This window comes from Gigantopelta aegis, chromosome 13 (assembly GCF_016097555.1).
Source record: "Gigantopelta aegis isolate Gae_Host chromosome 13, Gae_host_genome, whole genome shotgun sequence".
NCBI classification, from domain to species: domain Eukaryota; kingdom Metazoa; phylum Mollusca; class Gastropoda; order Neomphalida; family Peltospiridae; genus Gigantopelta; species Gigantopelta aegis.
The window spans coordinates 26436512-26458297 of record NC_054711.1 but is presented as its reverse complement, the minus strand read 5'-3'; the positions used below and the strand labels follow the sequence as shown (position 1 = coordinate 26458297).

At 42.4% G+C, this 21786-nt stretch overlaps 1 protein-coding gene across 1 annotated transcript in view; it reads right to left on the bottom strand.

Annotated features, from left to right (window-relative positions):
- Nucleotides 1-2734: 2734 nt before the first annotated feature.
- The window catches only part of LOC121387392 (organic cation transporter protein-like), a 43990-nt gene continuing 24938 nt past the window's right edge, over nucleotides 2735-21786 (bottom strand). Inside the window, exons 4-10 of the mRNA XM_041518495.1 lie at nucleotides 21131-21285; nucleotides 17448-17616; nucleotides 15217-15429; nucleotides 9195-9421; nucleotides 7130-7311; nucleotides 4013-4164; nucleotides 2735-3672 (exon numbers count right to left, since the gene is read on the bottom strand). Coding sequence (XP_041374429.1) covers nucleotides 3558-3672; nucleotides 4013-4164; nucleotides 7130-7311; nucleotides 9195-9421; nucleotides 15217-15429; nucleotides 17448-17616; nucleotides 21131-21285 — 1213 coding nt within the window. The 3' untranslated portion in view covers nucleotides 2735-3557. The remainder of the gene's footprint in view (nucleotides 3673-4012; nucleotides 4165-7129; nucleotides 7312-9194; nucleotides 9422-15216; nucleotides 15430-17447; nucleotides 17617-21130; nucleotides 21286-21786) is intronic.

The following is a 21786-nucleotide window of genomic DNA, read 5'->3' as shown; positions in this document are numbered from 1 at the left end:
GGTCAAGATCCCAAACCATGTCGGTAGGAGAACTACAAATTCTGTACAATATCCCCAAACCATGTGTAGGACTGCCACTCCCCAGACAATACCCGTGTTTTGTAAGAGGGCTGCCACCCGGCCAAGACCCATAACTATATAAGGACTGCCACCCTCCGGACAGTAAGAGGGCTGCCACCCATCTAAGTCCCATACCGTACCTATGAGGACTGCCACTGCATGGACACTAACTCCATTACGTCTCTGCCGTAGCATTCTCACTCCCCGGGACAACACCCGTGTTTTGTGGGAGGACTGCCACCCAGCCAAGACCCATACTGTACCTATATGAGGACTGCCACTGTCTGGACACTAACTCCATTACGTCTCTGCTGTAGCAGTCTCACTCCCCGGGACAACACCTCTAAGACTTGTTAACAAATTTAAAACACCACAAGTCAGAGCGATGTACCTCTGATTATATCTAAATATATTTATTCACATTATAATTTTATAAAACATACATTCACAAACAATAATCTCTTAAAGGCATATTGTCACAGACCACTGACCTATTTAATGGTCTAACAAAGTATTACCTGAACAAAAATAATGTGATTTTGTCCCTAAATGTACTTTATTATTATTATGGCAATGGTCCATAATTCAAAAACTAAAATTTCCGAGGGTTGCATATATTTCACTCCATCATGGTTCAGTTATGGTGATGCAATAGCTAGATTTGGTTTCCTACAATTAATGTAATTTTTAGTTATTATCCATTTTTAGAGAAATAAGGTCCTTAATTCCGGGATAGTATGCCTTTAATGTTATAACATGCATATTATGTATGTATTACTTGCATGTGTATCTGTGTGTGTGCGCGTGTGTGTTTTGTGTACATAGGCGTACGGGCTCGCATTCTTGTAGAGGGTAGGCTGGCTTTTGCCCAAATTAAATAAAAATGCCCGAATCTGCATAACAACATTTATTCGTATTAGCATTACTACCAAACAGCTATATAGGGTTGCAAAACGAATGGCTACGCATTTTTACATGGATTACAAGTAATTTTGAAGGTAGAATGATAGAAATATATGGTAAAAAGGTATCAGGTTTGCACATTTTGCCGGAATATCTGAATCATTTTTGCCCGATTTTTAGGTTTTTCTCCAGCCACCCATGTCTCGTACGCTTATGATTGTGTGTGTCATATTTTCCCACTTCAATTTATTTAAAATACAAAAATGTATTTCACATATTTCTTTGATGATTACAAGTAGACTAATTTTGTTTGAAGTTATTTGTTATAATTACTAAATAATAACTGTGCATGTGTTTCTACTTAAATAACCTCGAAATAAGACAGTGTACTGTGGATACTTCTAACGTCACCTGAAACCATATTTGAGTTATGTAATACATATTGACGTCACCCGAAACCATATTTGAGTTATGTAATACATATTGACGTCACCCGAAACCATATTTGAGTTATGTAATACATATTGACGTCACCCGAAACCATATTTGAGCTATTTAATACATATTGACAACGATGACTATATACACTCTTCAAAAAAGTAGGGGAACCATAATTAAAACATACGTTTTGACCATAGACATCTTAGTAAAGAACGCTCAGGTCTGTTTATCAACACACCGAAAGACATTCCATAGTTTGCACATGCATCACGCAGTTGCCCCGTACTCATGCGTGGGGTGTCATTATCGATTTTCACAATTTCCAGGAAGGTCCATTAATCAATGTGGAACATTATTTCTGTCAGTCTTTTTCATTCTGTTGATCATACAATTGTTATTGTTTTGTTTTTAGTCATTTTTATTGTTTCAATTTGCGATTTACTGATAAAAAACAGTCACCTTTCAAATTTCACTTCTGACCCCAATCGTCCTTCAAGATCTTTGGTGGTCATAAAACCTACTGTAATACTGAACTACAAGCTGTAATGTTTGCCCAATTAACTCACTATTATCATATAACCATTCCCCACAGCTAATATGTGTGTGTGTGTGTGTGTGTGTGTGTGTGTATGTGTGTGTGTGTGTGTGTGTGTCTGTCCGAACCCCCCTAGCCTACGCCCCATGTCATGGAACTGCTCAAGACCACAAAGACAAAATAACTAGGTAAAAACAAGCATTCCGAAGCAATATATGTCCCTTACCGTCCCAACAAATCATTTATTTCATTTCATTTCAAGTTAGTTTCGTGCTTATATCCAATTAAGGTTCAAGCACGCTGTCCTAGGCATACACCTCGTCTAGTTCGGCTGTTTGTCCAGGACAGTGGGTTGGTTAGTTGTTAAGTGTTAGTGGTTAGTGAGAGAAAGAAGAGTTTGCAGTAGCCTTACACCTACCCTTTGAGCCGTTAAAAACTGCTCTGGGTGGGAGCCAGTACCGAGCTGCGAACCCTGTACCTACCAGCCTTATGGCCAATGGCTGAACCATGACGCCACCGAGACCGGTCCCAACAAGTCTTTGTATCTCCTTCATTCAAGGAAGGAACAAAATGTTTTATTTAACGACGCACTCAACACATATTGTTTACGGTTATATGGCGTCAGACACATGGTTAAGGACCACACAGATATAGAGAGGAAACCCGCTGTCGCCACTTCATGGGCTACTCTTTTCGATCAAAGGATCTTTTATATGCACCATCCCATAGACAGGATAGCACAAACCACGGCCTTTGATGTACCAGTCGTGGTGCACTGGCTGGAGCGAGAAATAGCCCAACAGGACCACTGACGGGGATCGATCCTAAACCAACCGCGCATCAAGAGAACGCTTTACCACTGGGCTACGTCCTGCCCCTGTCCGTTCAAAGAGTCATAACTCTGTCAAAAATAGGTAAATTGACATGAAATCACAATACATGATGAAGCTATATACAAATTTAAAAAAATAATAATCCGGAAAACTATATGTGGGACATTCGGACAGAAAGAAAGACAAAAGGCAGTAGGCGATACTTATAGTCCCTTCCGATTGGACAAGTAGGGGATTAATATGAATCAATTTCACAAAACATCGTAAGCCTCGTTTTGCACGTAGACGTAAAACTACGACTAAACCACAATTCTTATTACTGTTGTAGTTGAACACATATAGTTAGAAGAACACATGCTAGTATTTCATGTTCGTTTGTCTTTAAAATACTCCAGCTTCCGTAATGATGTAATTTTCTGCGTGAGATTGATGCCAGACACGTGCAATGAATGAATGAATGTTTAACGATACCCCAGCACAAAATACACCAGACACGTGCAAATGCATGATAGGTATGGTATAACTGCTAGTAGCAGACGTAAACTTACGATGTTTAGTGAAATGGGCCCCAGAGGACAGTAATAGAGAGTATATTCTAAAGAAAGACTAAAATAACCTAAGGGTGGGGAGAAGGGTAACTGCCACCCTCCCCACCGCTCTTAACGACACTACTGCTACTATTAAAGTTCTAATCTTAAAACCCAGGATGCCGATCGTTTCTACAAATAGCACTGTGTGAACAAAGCTTAATATTTCTGAGTTCATAAAACATCTGCTGGGTATGATCAGAATTTTTCTGGTATGTCAGACTTTGGAATGTATTGTAGTGGGTACGCCTTCTCGTTTTCATGTTCATCTGGGGGAGGAATATCCATCTCATAGACATTTTTCTTTTCTGATCTGGAAAAAAGAAAGAAAAAAAGAAAAGAAAACGAATGTTCAGCTTCACCTCAGTGTATTGCCAAATCGTTTTTATGACATTGTTTAAAGTACAGCTATTTGGTGTTAAGTATATGGCTATGGTGACAATTGGGAGAAAAATTGAGAAACATTGAGAGAGAGAGAGAGAGAGAGAGAGAGAGAGAGAGAGAGAGAGAGAGAGAGAGAGAGAGAGAGAGAGAGAGAGAGAGAGAGAGAGAGAGAGAGAGAGAGAGAGAGACAGAGAGAGAGAGAGAGACCGACCCACCCAACAGACAAAACGCAAAATACAATATCTGTGTATGTCCAATGCAGTTCTCACCTTCCAAATCTTCTGGCATCGGCGATCGTCTCGGGCATGGTTCTGTTGTTGGTTTCTGGCAGCAGAAGGGACATAATTCCTGCCAGACAAGTGAGACCACCAAACACCACCAGTGGCAGCGCTTTACTCCAGTTTCCGCTCACAAGAGTGCCCTGAACCAGTCAAAGGGAATAAAGTAACTTTAAGTTACACTCAGTACATTGTTTAATCAACAGCTATTAATGACAACGGATAGATATCAAAAATGGGTGCCTAGGCAGATTTCTACAGCCCTAGCCATTGGGATGAATTTGCTGTTCTAACACCGTAGAGGCGTTTATACTTCAGGCGTTTCAGTTTTAGTCTATAGACTATTCACAGCTACTAAAATAGAAGCTAGGCGTACGGGTTCCCATTTTTGTAGGGGGAGCAGGGGGCAGGCTGGCTTTTGCCCGAATTAAACAAAAATATCTGAATCTGGAGAACATTTATTCATATTAGCATTACTATCAAACAACTACATAGGGTTGTAAACGAATCACTACGCATTTTCACATGGATTACAACTAATTTTGAGGGTAGAATTATTGAAATACATGGTACAAAGATCTCTGGTTAGCACACTTTCCCGAGGTTTTTTTTATCATTTTTGCCCGAATTTGAGGTTTTGCTCCATCACTAGGGAGCAGTTGCCTCCCCTATCCCCCTGTCTCGTACACTTATGTCAATAAGGTGATGAATGCCAGTTCGTTGGAAGATACCGTGTGTTGAATGAATGAATGAATGAATGATTGAATGTTTAACGACACCCCAGCACGAAAAATACATCGGCTATTGGGTGTCAAACTATGGTAATGCAAATAAATAAAGTGATGATCAACATCAATATAAAAATTCAAGACAAACAAAAACAGTGCAAAGAACCATGCAAAAACACAAATATCACAGAATTTTACGGATACTGAATTTTACTCAAAACTTCAATTTTGTGCTGTATTGGCCATTCTCAGAGAGAATGTTACACCCCTGCACCACGGTGAGGTTACAGCACACGCAGGGGCCGTGTGTTGAAGATAACGCATGTGTACCGAATCGACCGGTCAATACCCACTGGTGTTCATGTGGCCACCATGTCTATATGCCGAAGGGATTCGAGTATGTTTATTGTCAAGGTAACACACGTGACACTAAAAGTTAAAAGTTTGGTTTGTTTAACGACACCATTGGAGCATATTGATTAATTAATCATCGGCTATTGGATGTCAAACATTTGGTAATTCTGACTTGTAGTCATTAGAGGAAACCCGCTACATATGTTTCCTAATGCAGCAAGGGATCTTTTATATGCACTTTCCCACAGACAAGAAAGCGCATACCACGACCAGTTGTGGTGCACTGGATGGAACGACAAAAACCCCCACCCCAATCGGCTGAATGGTTCCACTGAGGTAGTTCAATTCTGCGACGCAAGCACCTCAAGCGAGCACTCAACTGACGGAATTAAATCCCGCCTCACATGTGACACTTACCATAGTCTTTAACCGTATCTGACGTCAGAGAACTAATGCACTGCAAGCTCACTATGTGACGTTGGTGGTTAAAGGGACATTCCTGAGTTTGCTGCATTCTAAGATGTTTCCGACTAATAAAATATTTCTACGATTAAACTTACATATTCAATATATTTTCTTGTTTAGAATATCAGTGTCTGTATATTCAATGTGTTTCTGATCGTCTTAATATTTGTAAGAAGCCCAAACTGGATTTCGTCTTTAAATAATTTCGTACGTACGAAAAACATATGTTTTAGGAAATAAAGTGAAATTTAACCTAGTACAAATGTTAGAACGATCAGAAACACATTTACTATACAGCCACTAATATTTTATGTAGAAAAATATATTTGATATGTAATTATGTTAAAAAGTCCCTGTTAGTTGATAACATCTTAAAAATTGCAGCAAACTCAGGAATGTCCCTTTACAGTACTAGAGTAGTAGAGTTAGGGTATAAAAGTGCAAACTGTGATACTACATGGATCTATCCAGGAGTTGTATGGTACCGAACAATGACACCTTCCCAAAAACAAATGTCACAGAAAATTCCCAATTATTCATGCCACTTAGCATGCTGTTAGACCATCATGTGTAGAGTAAAACCTGATATATGACCAACCTGGCAGTGACCCCTATTGGCCAGATGACGTAATAATTCAAAATGGCTGCCAATTAACAACTTCTCACTCTGTATCACGTTTGAAAGTGTAAGGTATAAAATATTACCATTCCGTATATAGAGAATATGACATGACTTTAAGTTTAATACCATTTTTATGAACAAGTACATTAGAAAATGGTATCTAGTGAGCGAAAGCGAGCTAGATACCATTTTGTAATGTACGAGTTGATAAAAATGGTATTAAACTGAAAGGAGTGTAGTATTTTATTTATTTCCTACCTATAATTATTGCTTAGAATTCATCAAACAAAAGTAAACATTCAGAGCAGCTGGTGTTCGAATGTTAGAATTTATAGGGCCCGCCCACAGTCGAGGTTAACGACCCAGATTTTGATTTCACAAATAATTTATTCTACGAAACTTTTGAAACTAAAAGGTTCAGCCAGCCATTTTTCGCTAACGTTTACAAGCTATTTTGACTAGTTTCCGAAATGGTCATTCTTTTTAACATGAAGCGCATAAACCAGTTTGCCAGACGTTTTTCTGCTCGATATGGCTGAACTGCACTGCTTTCAATAAGACATGTACAAAATCTTACGTCACATTGTGTTAACGCCATTTTCCCTTAATGTGCTGTTGGCCAATCGCGTTAGTGTTTATATCCCAGCTTTGTTAAGGAAAACGGTATCTCACAATGTGACGTACGATTTTGTTATTAAACTCCGTTATCTCTCACAGGTATGTAATAAAGTGCATTACGAAATGCAGTATGCTATATGTGCTGGTATTTTGGCTTGCGAAGATGACTAAGTTTCAGAACAAATCAATCAAAACTTTAGGAAAAGGTAAGGCTTCAAAAGGAAAAGTTGACGGACGGACGCTGGACAAATCGGTATCAGAAAAGCTCTGTGTAGCTTAAAAATTTAAATTTTAAAATTAGATACTACGCCTTTAACGTACCAGGTCGGCTATATATGGAGATATCATACCACCAACGCGACCGCATAATGAACTGGCTCCCATGGCAGAGTTGCGCAGCGGTGTTGGGAAGAGTTCGGCGGAAAACACGTAAATGGCGGCAAAGGCGGCTGTTGCACCAAATCTTCCAATCATAGACAGCGTAACTGTGATCCAGCTGTGAGCTGTACAAGAAAACATCAACGAGAAGTTACATCAAGGACAGGAATGTTTGCTTACTGCCCCTCCTAGAAGTATTAAAGTCATAATCTAACTTATGTGATTTTGAAGTGACCAATCCAAACATTTATAACAAAATGACGGTCAGGTCAGGTCAAAGGGCTTAACATGCTCCCCAGTCCAGGACAGGAAAGGGTTTGGGGGTGGTTGGGTGGGAGAAGGGACCGCCCACGCTGGCAAGTGCAAGAGAGCACCGGCAGCCCGACCAATGTCGGTGTCAGGTGGGGGTAAAAAGGCGGGAAGAAATCCGTATATGACAAAACACGTTTTAAATGAAGTGATTTGAAGTTGGCCAATACACAATCTGATTAAAATTAGCTCTACCAGTAGATCTAACAGCATTGCGTGGACTCTCATGTCCAGGTGACATTTCATCTATAAATAACAATTTAAATATCGCCCAATTACACTTCGCCTTTTATAGCGTTATTCGGGAGCATACAAATTCTAAAAATATCAGGTAAGTCTATTTATGCAATAGGCAAACTTGTTGGTCTATTTCAACATTAAAAAACAGGGGGAAAAGTGCAGTAATAAACTCTGGATTGTATACTAGTATAAACAGATTTTATGGCTACACCATCATGTTTTGTTTTTTTCATCTTGAAACAAATTTTATATAAAATTTTATATTGAAATTAGTTTCTGGCATACTTCGTAATTCACCCGAATCATTTCGTATACCCTCGGCATAATCCCGAATGTTTTCAAATTCTTTTCAAATCACTGGCATGGTTTTGCAAGTAAGGTTTTGATTGGTCGAATGAAAGGTTAACTGGACATGAGCTCCAATGAGGTGCTGTTAGATCCACAGGTGGAGCTACATGTCATTTTAATTAGATTGGCCAATACAAACATTTATAACAAAAGTGCAATCTCCATACATAGCCTTTTTTTCCCGATTGGCCAATCCATCTACGTATTTATCACAAATGACAAATAAAACATTAGTTAATATAAATGTGGCCCTAGGACGTAAAGACATCAAAATAAAAATTAAAGTACAGATTAAGATTGCTGACATGCATTTCCATACATGGCGAGGAATATCGTTGAAATAAACCCTAATTCAAATAAGCCAATCCAATCATTAATAACAAATGGATAGCCTCCATACACAACAAGAACCAGTTAGTTTAAAACTGGCCAATCCTTGCATTTATAACAAAAGAAACAAGATTATGAATATGAATAAACTATCTGTCTGTCTGTCTATGATCCGTAAATGACTGAAACCATTTTGAATTACGTGATATGAAGTTGGCATTTGAAAATAAAAAGGGACTTATTGGTTAGGATGGGGAAAAAACAGTCAGTCAGAAAATGGGGCCACTGTGGAGGTTTGATCCTACGACGTAAACACCTCGGGTGAGTTCTTTACCGACTGTTACTATTACTGTTACTTTATTAATATGCGTATATCTTTACCAACTCAGTAAGTTCCCAGAGGCGAGACGCAGCCCAGTGGTAAAGAGCTCACTTGATGCGAGGTCGGTTTGAGATCGATCCCCGTCAGTGGGCCCATTGGGCTATTTCTCGCTCCAGCCAGTGCACCATGACTGGTACATCAACGGCTGTGGTATGTGCTATCCTGTCTATGGGATGGTGCATATAAAAGATCCCTTGCTGCTAATCTAAAAGAGTAGCCCATGAAGTGGTGACAGCGGGTTTCCTCTCTCAGTATGTGTATGGTCCTTAACCATATGTCTGATGCCATATAACCGTAAATAAAATGTGTTGAGTGCGTCGTTAAATAAACCATTTCCTTCCTTCCAGTAAGTTCCCAACCCTAATTACACAAAAACCAACAATAGCATATTTTGCTTACATGAATTTCCGTACATGACTGGGAACATGGTCAAGATGCAGGCGACTCCGCCGATGATCATGGTGGAGCAGTGCGCCGCCTTACGGCCCATTTTGTCCAGCATGGGGATGATGATGGCGTACGAGACCAGCTCCACGGCATTGCCGATCTGATAGTTGACGTAGATGTCACCCACCAGGCTGCCGACGTTCAACGTGAGGCCGTAATAGATCATGGTGACGATGAGCCTATAAGTTCAACCAACAGAAAAAGGACATTTTGGTTTATCTACAAACACGTAACACATTCGGATAAAGTTAGAAATATTTGTGAATTAGTGTGATATTGAAATGGAGTAATACCCTTTAAAATAGACTAGAGCTTGTCTCCATAACTGTTACTTCTCAGAGATACGGTGTCGGACGTAGACCAGTGGTAAAGCGCCCGCTCGATGCACGGTTGATGTGGGATCGATCCTCATCGGTGGGCCCATTGGGCTATTTCCTGTTCCAGCCAGTGCACCACGACTGGTATATCAAAGGCCGTGGTATGTACTACCCTGTCTGTGGGATGGTGCATATAAAAGATCCCTTGCTGCTAATCGTAAAGAGTAGCCCATGAATTGTCGACAGCGGGTTTCCTTTCTCAATATCCGTGTGGTCCTTAACCATATGTCTGACGCCATATAACCGTAAATAAAATGTGTTGAGTGCGTCATTAAATAAAACATTTTTTTCCATAACTGTTACTTCTTAGAGGTACATGTAGCTTTAATCAGTATGAAACATGCATTTTTGTTGTATTATTCCAGGTTCTAGTTGGCCAACTATCTGGTGTCATGACTTCTACGACTATCTGGTTGCTAGTCTGAGAGCTCTTACAACTCGATTCTTGTCGTATAACCCATTAGTTGTTAATCTGAGCGCACCTGTCGTAAGTCGGGGATTGGAGAAATTACAACACAACCGTCGAGTTTGACCACTTTCTGCTGACAGTTCATAATCTTACAAACACCAGAATGACCATAAGCACTTCCAATGTATGGAAATGGAGAACCACGACAATAAAATTTCAAGCAATGGCTGATTTTGATTATCAAAAAAATTGCTTTCATAGTGAAACATAGGCTGTAATGTTTCGAAACTAGGGTACGTACCAGTTGAAGAAGAGGATGAAGGTGCTGCAGACAACGTTGGGGAGCATTTACCAGTTGAAGAAGACGAGAATGGGGGAGCACTTACCAGCTGAAGAAGACGAGAATGGGGGAGCACTTACCAGCTGAAGAAGACGAGAACAGGGGAGCACTTACCAGTTGAAGAAGACGACGTAGCTGTGTAAGACGAGGATGGGGGAGCACTTACCAGTTGAAGAAGACGACGAGGCTGTGTAAGACGAGGATGGGGAGCACTTACCAGTTGAAGAAGACGACGAGGCTGTGTAAGACGAGGATGGGGGAGCACTTACCAGTTGAAGATGGCGATGAGGCTGTGTAAGACGAGGATGGGGGAGCACTTACCAGTTGAAGACGATGATGAGGCTGTGTAAGACGAGGATGGGGGAGCACTTACCAGTTGAAGACGATGATGAGGCTGTGTAAGACGAGGATTGGGGAGCACTTACCAGTTGTAGAAGACGACAACGAGGCTGTGGAAGCCGAGGATGGGGAGCACTTACCAGTTGTTGAAGGAGACGACAGTTGTTGAAGGAGACGACCTGGCTGTGGAAGACGAGAACGGGGGAGCACTTACCAGTTGAAGAAGACGAGAACAGGGGAGCACTTACCAGTTGAAGAAGGCGAGGATGGGGGAGCACTTACCAGTTGAAGATGACGATGAGGCTGTGTAAGACGAGGATGGGGGAGCACTTACCAGTTGTTGAAGAAGACGACGAGGCTGTGGAAGACGAGGATGGGGGAAGCACTTACCAGTTGAAGAAGATGACGACTCTGTGGAAGCCGAGGATGGGGGAGCACTTACCAGTTGTTGAAGGAGACGACGAGGCTGTGGAAGACGAGGATGGGGGAGCACTTACCAGTTGTTGAAGAAGACGACGAGGCTGTCGAAGACGAGGATGGGGGAGCACTTACCAGTTGTTGAAGGAGACGACGAGGCTATGGAAGACAAGGATGGGGGAGCACTTACCAGTTGAAGAAGACGATGACGCTGTGTAAGACGAGGATGGGGGAGCACTTACCAGTTGAAGAAGACGATGAGGCTGTGTAAGACGAGGATGGGGGAGCACTTACCAGTTGAAGATGGCGATGAGGCTGTGACGAAGACGAGGATGGGGGAGCACTTACCAGTTGAAGAAGACGACGAGGCTGTGTAAGACGAGGATGGGGGAGCACTTACCAGTTGAAGATGGCGATGAGGCTGTGTAATACGAGGATGGGGGAGCACTTACCAGTTGAAGACGATGATGAGGCTGTGTAAGACGAGGATGGGGGAGCACTTACCAGTTGAAGACGATGATGAGGCTGTGTAAGACGAGGATTGGGGAGCACTTACCAGTTGTAGAAGACGACAACGAGGCTGTGGAAGCCGAGGATGGGGAGCACTTACCAGTTGTTGAAGGAGACGACGAGGCTGTGGAAGACGAGAACGGGGGAGCACTTACCAGTTGAAGAAGACGAGAACAGGGGAGCACTTACCAGTTGAAGAAGGCGAGGATGGGGGAGCACTTACCAGTTGAAGATGACGATGAGGCTGTGTAAGACGAGGATGGGGGAGCACTTACCAGTTGTTGAAGAAGACGACGAGGCTGTGGAAGACGAGGATGGGGGAAGCACTTACCAGTTGAAGAAGATGACGACTCTGTGGAAGGCGAGGATGGGGGAGCACTTACCAGTTGTTGAAGGAGACGACGAGGCTGTGGAAGACGAGGATGGGGGAGCACTTACCAGTTGTTCAAGAAGACGACAAGGCTGTCGAAGACGAGGATGGGGGAGCACTTACCAGTTGAAGAAGACGATGAGGCTGTGTAAGACGAGGATGGGGGAGCACTTACCAGTTGAAGAAGACGATGAGGCTGTGTAAGACGAGGATGGGGAGCACTTACCAGTTGAAGAAGACGATGAGGCTGTGTAAGACGAGGATGGGGGAGCACTTACCAGTTGAAGACGATGATGAGGCTGTGTAAGACGAGGATTGGGGAGCACTTACCAGTTGTAGAAGACGACAACGAGGCTGTGGAAGCCGAGGATGGGGAGCACTTACGAGTTGTTGAAGGAGACGACGAGGCTGTGGAAGACGAGAACGGGGGAGCACTTACCAGTTGAAGAAGACGAAAACAGGGGAGCACTTACCAGTTGAAGAAGGCGAGGATGGGGGAGCACTTACCAGTTGAAGATGACGATGAGGCTGTGTAAGACGAGGATGGGGGAGCACTTACCAGTTGTTGAAGAAGACGACGAGGCTGTGGAAGACGAGGATGGGGGAAGCACTTACCAGTTGAAGAAGATGACGACTCTGTGGAAGCCGAGGATGGGGGAGCACTTACCAGTTGTTGAAGGAGACGACGAGGCTGTGGAAGACGAGGATGGGGGAGCACTTACCAGTTGTTCAAGAAGACGACAAGGCTGTCGAAGACGAGGATGGGGGAGCACTTACCAGTTGTTGAAGAAGACGACGAGGCTGTGGAAGACGAGGATGGGGGAGCACTTACCAGTTGTTGAAGGAGACGACGAGGCTATGGAAGACAAGGATGGGGGAGCACTTACCAGTTGAAGAAGATGATGACTCTGTGGAAGACAAGGATGGGGGAGCACTTACCAGTTGAAGAAGATGATGACTCTGTGGAAGCCGAGGATGGGGGAGCACTTACCAGCTGAAGAAGATGAGGACTCTGTGGAAGACGATGATGGGGGAGCACTTACTAGTTGAAGAAGATGATGACTCTGTGGAAGCCGAGGATGGGGGAGCACTTACCAGCTGAAGAAGATGACGACTCTGTGGAAGACGAGGATGGGGGAGCACTTACCAGTTGTTGAAGGAGACGACGAGGCTGTGGAAGACAAGGATGGGGGAGCACGTACCAGTTATTGAAGAAGACGACGACTCTGTGGAAGACAAGGATGGGGGAGCACTTACCAGTTGTTGAAGGAGACGAGGCTGTGGAAGACAAGGATGGGGGAGCACTTACCAGTTGTTGAAGGAGACGACGAGGCTGTGGAAGCCGAGGATGGGGGAGCACTTACCAGTTGTTGAAGAAGACGACGAGGCTGTGGAAGCCGAGGATGGGGGAGCACTTACCTGTTGAAGAAGATGACGACTCTGTGGAAGCCGAGGATGGGGGAGCACTTACCAGTTGAAGAAGATGACGACTCTGTGGAAGACGAGGATGGGGGAGCACTTACCAGTTGTTGAAGGAGAAGAGGCTGTGGAAGACAAGGATGGGGGAGCACTTACCAGTTGTTGAAGGAGACGACGAGGCTGTGGAAGCCGAGGATGGGGGAGCACTTACCAGTTGTTGAAGAAGACGACGAGGCTGTGGAAGCCGAGGATGGGGGAGCACTTACCTGTTGAAGAAGATGACGACTCTGTGGAAGCCGAGGATGGGGGAGCACTTACCAGTTGAAGAAGATGACGACTCTGTGGAAGACGAGGATGGGGGAGCACTTACCAGTTGAAGAAGATGACGACTCTGTGGAAGCCGAGGATGGGGGAGCACTTACCAGTTGTTGAAGGAGACGACGAGGCTGTGGAAGACGAGGATGGGGGAGCACTTACCAGTTGAAGAAGATGACGGTCTCATTGGAAGCCGAGGATGGGAGAGCACTTACCAGTTGTTGAAGGAGACGACGAGGCTGTGGAAGATGAGGATGGGGGAGCACTTACCAGTTGTTGAAGAAGACGACGAGGCTGTGGAAGACGAGGATGGGGGAGCTATTACCAGTTGTTGAAGAAGACGACGAGGCTGTGGAAGATGAGGATGGGGGAGCACTTGCCAGTTGTTGAAGGAGACGACGAGGCTGTGGAACACGAGGATGGGAGAGCACTTACCAGTTGAAGAAGATGACGACTCTGTGGAAGCCGAGGATGGGGGAGCACTTACCAGTTGTTGAAGGAGACGACGAGGCTGTGGAAGACGAGGATGGGGGAGCACTTACCAGTTGAAGAAGGAGACGACGACTCTGTGGAAGACGAGGATGGGAGAGCACTTACCAGTTGTTGAAGGAGACGACGAGGCTGTGAAAGACGAGGATGGGGGAGCACTTACCAGTTGTTGAAGGATACGACGAGGCTGTGAAAGACGAGGATGGGGGAGCACTTACCAGTTGTTGAAGAAGACGAGGCTGTGGAAGACGAGGATGGGGGAGCACTTACCAGTTGTTGAAGGAGACGACGAGGCTGTGAAAGACGAGGATGGGAGAGCACTTACCAGTTGTTGAAGAAGACGAGGCTGTGAAAGATGACGATGGGGGAGCACTTACCAGTTGAAGAAGACGATGAGGCTGTGGAAGACGAGGATGGGAGAGCACTTACCAGTTGAAGAAGACAACGAGGCTGTGGAAGACGAGGGTGGGGAGCGCTTACCAGTTGAAGAAGACAACGAGGCTGTGGAAGACGAGGATGGGGAGCACTTACCAGTTGAAGAAGACAACGAGGCTGTGGAAGACGAGGATGGAGGAGCACTTACCAGTTGAAGAGGAAGACGAGGATGGAGGAGCACTTACCAGTTGAAGACGAAGACGAGGATGGGGGAGCACTTACCAGTTGAAGAAGACGATGAGGCTGTGAAGACGTGGATGGAGGAGCACTTACCAGTTGAAGACGAAGACGAGGATGGGGGAGCACTTACCAGTTGTTGAAGAAGACAACGAGGCTGTGGAAGAGGAGGATGGAGGAGCACTTACCAGTTGAAGCAGACAACGAGGCTGTGGAAGACGAGGATGGGGGAGCACTTACCAGTTGAAGAAGACGAGAACAGGGGGAGCACTTACCAGTTGAAGAAGACGAGGATGGGGGAGCACTTTCCAGTTGAAGAAGACGAGAACGGGGGAGCACTTACCAGTTGAAGAAGACGAGAACGGGGGAGCACTTACCAGTTGACGAAGATGATGAGGGTGCGGAAGATGAGGATGGGGGAGGTGAACATGTGCCAGAACTTCTCCTCCTTCTCCTGTTCTATGTTCTCTAGGTTGGAACACTTGGGGGACAGTTCCACCTTGTTCACCCTAGCCGCCTTGCTGATGATCTTCATCGCTTCTTCGTAGCGTCCCTTGGACACCAGCCACCGCGGGGACTCGGGGATAAGCCTGGGAAGTTTAAAAATTAACAAATAAAAATGGTGAAGATGAAGATGAAGATGATGAATATGAATATGATGAAGAAGATGATGATGATGATGATGATGGTCTTGATCGCTTCTTCGTAACATTCCGTGGACAAAAGCCACCGTGGGGACTCGGGAATAAGCCTGGAAGGTAATACATGTAACAATAACAACTACATTAATAATTAATAATAATGATGATGATGATGATGATGATGATGATGATGATGATGATGATGATATTGATGATGATGATGACGACGATAATTGTAGTAACAACAGAAACAACATGAATACATGTGATTATTATTATGACGATAATAATGACGATGACGATGATTTTGATGATACTTATGATTATGACAATGATGATGATGATTATGACAACCATGATAATGGTTTTGACAACGACGATTATGATGAAAATGATGATGATTATAACGACGACATTGATGATGATTATGACGATGATAATGTTGTTAACGACAACAATGATGATTATGACGATGATAATGCTGATTATGACGACAATGATGATAATGTAGATGATGATGACGATGATAATACTGATTATGACGATGATGAAAATTATTATGACAATGAGGTGGATTATTATGATGATGGTAATGTTGATTATGACGACGATGATGATGAAGATTATGACGATCATGATTATGACGATCATGATTATGACGATTGTGATGATTATGATTATTATGTCGAGGATGATGACGACGATGATGAGTATGGTGATGATGATGATTAATACTATGTTTGACATCCAACCCATCGATGATTAATAATTCAATGTGCTCTAGTGGTGTCGTTGAGGAAACCAAATTAAATGATTAATGATAACTCTGACTTTTTAAAAAGAGACACCCTCCAAGTAAATAAATAAATAAATAAATGAATAAAATTAACTAATATAAAATATTGCCAAGAGTCAACAAACTGTCCTTTACGGCAATCTAATTAAAATTAGCTCCACTATTACATGTGGATCTAACACCAGCCAGTTGGAGCTCATGTCCACCAATCAAAAACTTACTTGCAGAATCCTACCAGTAATTTAAAAATAATTTGAAAACATTCCGAATTATCCTGAGGGTATACAACATGTTTCGTGTGAATTACGAATGCCTTAAAACATGTTTGATTTTATAAAATAAATAATTTGTAATGTAAAACTGAAGACTGATTTAGTTTGGGTTTTTTTATAAATAAATAAATAATTTTTAATGTAAAATTGAAGACTGATAACCCACCCGTACGTATTGGTATGGTTCGCTTACTGCGACCACTAAAATAGACTCGCCCAGTATTTTTAGAATTTGTATGCTCCCAAATAGCGTTATAAAAGGCGAAGTGTGATTGGTCAATATTTAAATTATTTACAGACGAAATGTTACCTGGACATTGGGGACTATGCAGTGTTGTTAGCAATCCGATTAAAATTAGTTCTACTGGTCTAAATAAGGCATTCGTAATTCACATGAAACATATCGTATACCCTCAGGATAATTCGGAATGTTTTCAAATTATTTTTAAATCACTGGCAGGATTCTGCAAGTAAGGTTTTGATTGGAGGACATGAGCTCCAACTGCCTGGTGTTAGATCCATATGTAATAGTAATACTACTAATAGTGGAGCTAATTTTAATTAGATTGCCTTTACGAGATATCAAAAGTAATCTAGACTGACAGAATCACGATCAAACAAACTAAAACCTCAGTTATTAGTATTCGCCACCGGAAGGGACGGAGATCATATTGCTGACTCCCCCCCCCCCCCCCCAGCAAGTCACAGCCCTGATTTGACACACCAACCAATTTGTAAACATTCCTTTCCTTTCCTTACTCACCTCCGGTAGGAAAGGAAGATGATGGGAGGGACAGAGATCACCTTGCTGAAGACTACCCCCCTATCCTCCCGCTAGATACAGCCCTGATTTAACACACCAACTGATTTGTAAACATTCCTTTCTTTTGCTAACTCACCACCAGTAGGAGAAGAAAGCGATGGGAGGGACGGAGATCACAAGCTGAAGAGTCTTCCAGTCCCTGATCAGATATCCCAGGATTCCAAGCAGGACGAGTCCTGCCACCCACAGGAACCATATGGCGACACCAGCAAACGACCGTTTGTTAGGCCCCACCAACTCTATACCTGGAAAACAAGACCAACTCTGTACCTGGAAAACAAGACCAACTCTATACCTGGAAAACAAGACCAACTCTACACCTGGAAAACAAGGCCAACTCTACACCTGGAAAACAAGACCAACTCTGTACCTGGAAAACAAGACCAACTCTATACCTGGAAAACAAGACCAACTCTACACCTGGAAAACAAGGCCAACTCTACACCTGGAAAACAAGGCCAACTCTACACCTGGAAAACAAGGCCAACTCTACACCTGGAAAACAAGACATTGTCCAACGCAAGTAATGAACAACTTAAAGTTGTGTGATCAGTTGCATAATGATGTCTTATAGAGTTTGCTTTGAAACTGTACAGATTTTCAAAATTACTAATGAACTATAGGCTCTGTCATTTTTATGTATATCTGCTCTACCTAAACAGCTGTCTCTATTATAGTCTCAGGTTATATCTGCCCTACCTAGACAGATCCGTCCCCAGAATAGTGCCCTTTAAAAAAAAAGTTATTGCTTTCTGCATTTTATTTCCAAAATGCCTAAAAAATAAAACAAATGAGTGGATAAGTTGTGAGTTACATTTTTTTTTTTCATATTGAAAACTGGCGCTCACATAACTCCGGTATGAGACCATTACCAACCGCCAACTTACGAAGTCTTTCATGTCCATTTTATTACATTTGGGCGAATGTCGATCCTTTTAAATGATGTAATTATTACTTGTGTACATTCCAAATTCATATTTCAATGATGTCATGTCGTGGCACGAAGTTTCTTGTCACTTCTGAGTGTTTAACAAATCATGTTTATATGTTCACGCACTTGCAAATGGCGGTAATGGCCGAGTTGACCGTGACTTTCAAGAATTATATTTATTGTACATCCGGGTCACAGCTGTCAAACCTTTTAGCGGTAAATATAACTAAACCAAAGTTTAAATTATTATTTGTGTAGGAACATGAATGAGATTAGCATTTACTGTATCTGTTTATTTAGATAATTTATTGAGGTATTAGTTTACACTAGTAATAGGGAAGTCGGGTGTGCTTTTAGCGTGACTAACCTTACCCAGCCAAACGGGGCGGGTCCAAGTTCGCTGATTCAGCCGGCTGATTTAGCACGCCGATTTTACCAGCACGCTGATTTTTTGCTGATTAACAAAAGTTATAAAAAGGCAGCGTTTAACGCTGGCCGTCGCCATTTACCTCTCGACCGACCGTTCAAAATTGCGCCAAATTTCCTCAATCAAAATTGCACATCCTTTTCTCTTTGGCATTAACTGCTCCATTCAAAATTCCATAGCACCACGACCACCCCCACCCGCCTGCTACCGATTGATCGGGCTGCTGGTGCTCCCTTGCACCAGCCAGTGCAGGCGGTCCCTCCTCTCGAGTCTCAACTCCCCCCAGCTTTCCTGTCATGGACTGAGGAGCCGGCCAAGGCCGGCTCTTGTGCCCACGACAGGCGCGCGCGACAACAGCTTATTCTGAATGTGCACGTAAAACCCTATGACCTGACCTTCTGGCCGTCAGTCTTGCTTTACCCTTACATTAGGTGGGTTAGGACCCATTTTGTTTATTTTCTAAAATTGTGGGTTTTTAAATAAAGAGTTGGGATTAGACAGCCATTCTCACTAATAAGTAGCATCAATAAACATGATAATTATATTTGGCAATATAATTAATGAGAAAATTTATTATTTAGATATAGGTTAATAGCCTTCAATCATAAATTGAGAGCCCAGAAGTGCTGTGGCATGGGCGTACATGGGGGGGGGGGGGGGAGTTCCCGCCCTGAAATCGCTTTTTTATAATTTAATATATCTGACATTGATATCTGACATTATTATATTTACTCAACATAGAAATATATGCCCAATATCTCTGCAATCTATTTTGGAACCCCCCCTTTTCAAAATCCTATGTATTGGAAATCCCCTTTTCAAAATCTTATGTACGCCCATGTATGGTATTTACTGTAAAAAGTTAACATTGAGATAAAGTGTCTTGGACATAAGTGAAATTATTCTGAGATGGGAATATGTAGTCTATTGAGTTAGAATGCTGAAATAGAAGTTCAAGTGTAGTTTAATATATTGTTGAAGTAGTGAAACGTGAGATAGTTCACTCAGTGTATAAAACAAGACAGCATAGAAGTAGTGAAGAGTGAGAAGTATTGGAATAGAAGTTTAAGTGTAGTTTAATATATTGCTGAAGTAGTGAAAAGTGAGCTAGTTCACACTGTATTTAAGAGAAAATAGTGTAGAAGTAGTGAAGAGTGAGAAGTGAAATATAGTTGAAGTAGTGGGTGATGTAGTGCCACCTTACTGAGTTTATAGTGTTTAAGTGGTAGTTGTGGGTGATGTAGTGCCACCCTACTGAGTTTATAGTGTTTAAGTGGTAGTTGAGTGTGATGTAGTGCCACCCTGTGTAGTTTATAGTGTTTAAGTAGTAGTTGTGGATGATGTAGTGCCACCCTGTGTAGTTTATAGTGTTTAAGTGGTAGTTGAGGGTGATGTAGTGCCACCCTACTGAGTTTATAGTGTTTAAGTGGTAGTTGAGGGTGACGTAGTGCCACCCTGTGTAGTTTATAGTGTTTAAGTGGTAGTTGAGTGTGATGTAGTGCCACCCTGTGTAGTTTATAGTGTTTAAGTAGTAGTTGTGGATGATGTAGTGCCATCCTGTGTAGTTTATAGTGTTTAAGTGGTAGTTGAGGGTGATGTAGTGCAACCCTGTGTAGTTTATAGTGTTTAAGTAGTAGTTGAGGGTGATGTAGTGCCACCGTGTGTAGTTTATAGTGTTTAAGTAGTAGTTGAGGGTGATGTAGTGCCACCCTGTGTAGTTTATAGTGTTTAAGTAGTAGTTGAGGGTGATGTAGTGCCACCCGGTATAGTTATTATAGTATTGAAGTGACAGAGTGATGTAGTGCCACTCTGAGTAGAGAAATATTGTACTAAAGTAGTAGAAAGTAGTGAGAGAGAGTATTAGAGATAGTGTAGTGAACTGTAGTATTAAAGATAAAGCAATATATTAAACTAGTACATCTGAAGTTAAGAGTATAAGTAAACATTGGAAAACTATTTACCCTTGTTGTTACATAATAAATGATTGAACTTTACAAATTTGTTGTGTCATCTTTGCCTTCTATAGTTATTTGGGAGTTTATTACCAGCCATTCACAAAACATTCAGACCCTTGGTCGTCAGCATAAATAAATAAATATATATATATATATATATATCGGGGAATGAGCATTTATATGCAACATCCCACAGACAGGATAGCACATACCACAGCATTTGTTACGCCAGTTGTGAGACACTGGTTGGAATGAGAAATAGTCCAATGGGCCCACCGATGGGGAATGTGCATTTATATGCAACATCCCACAGACAGGATAGCACATACCATGGCCTTTGTTACGCCAGTTGTGAGGCACTGGCTGGAAAAAAAAAATAGCCCAATGGGCCCACCGATGTGGACTGAGCAAGCAAGTGAAGTGAGTAAGTATTTTAAAAAGCTTACCGATCACAAACATACACATCCCAGTGGCTATGCTGGAGCCACCTATGAGAAATCTAAGGGCGACAAATGCAGTGTAGTTATCAACGAAGGCCAACCCAATGCCTGAACCGACCTGGATAGCTAGTGCAATCAGGTACGTTTTTTTCCGCCCTATTCTGCAATGGGAAAGAAGAAACAATTTGGAGTTTAAAAGTTGTGTCTTGTTCTACAATTTGAACAACAAAATCCGGGGCAGGGGTCGATACTTGTGCTGAAAATAAATGAAGTGTCAGTATGCCAACCCCCCCCCCCCCCCTAAAAAAACAACAAAAACAAACAACAACCAAAAAACAAAACAAAATAACACACAAACAAAAAACAACCTAAAACAAAACAAAAACAACACAATAATCCCCCCCAAAAAAAACAAACAACAACAACAACAAAAGAAACACACAAAAAAAAGGACAATAAAGTAAGTAAATAAGTAAGTAAGTAAGTAAGTAAATAAATACATCGGTAACAATCGGTAACTAGACGGGTGTAATTGTGTCGTAGAGCCCTCGCCTGGGGTGCAGTGGGTAGAAGAATCGGTCGCTCTTAGTGGATCACCTGGTACATCAAAGATCATGGTATGTACTGTTCTGTCTGTAAGAAAGTGCATATTAAAATCTCTT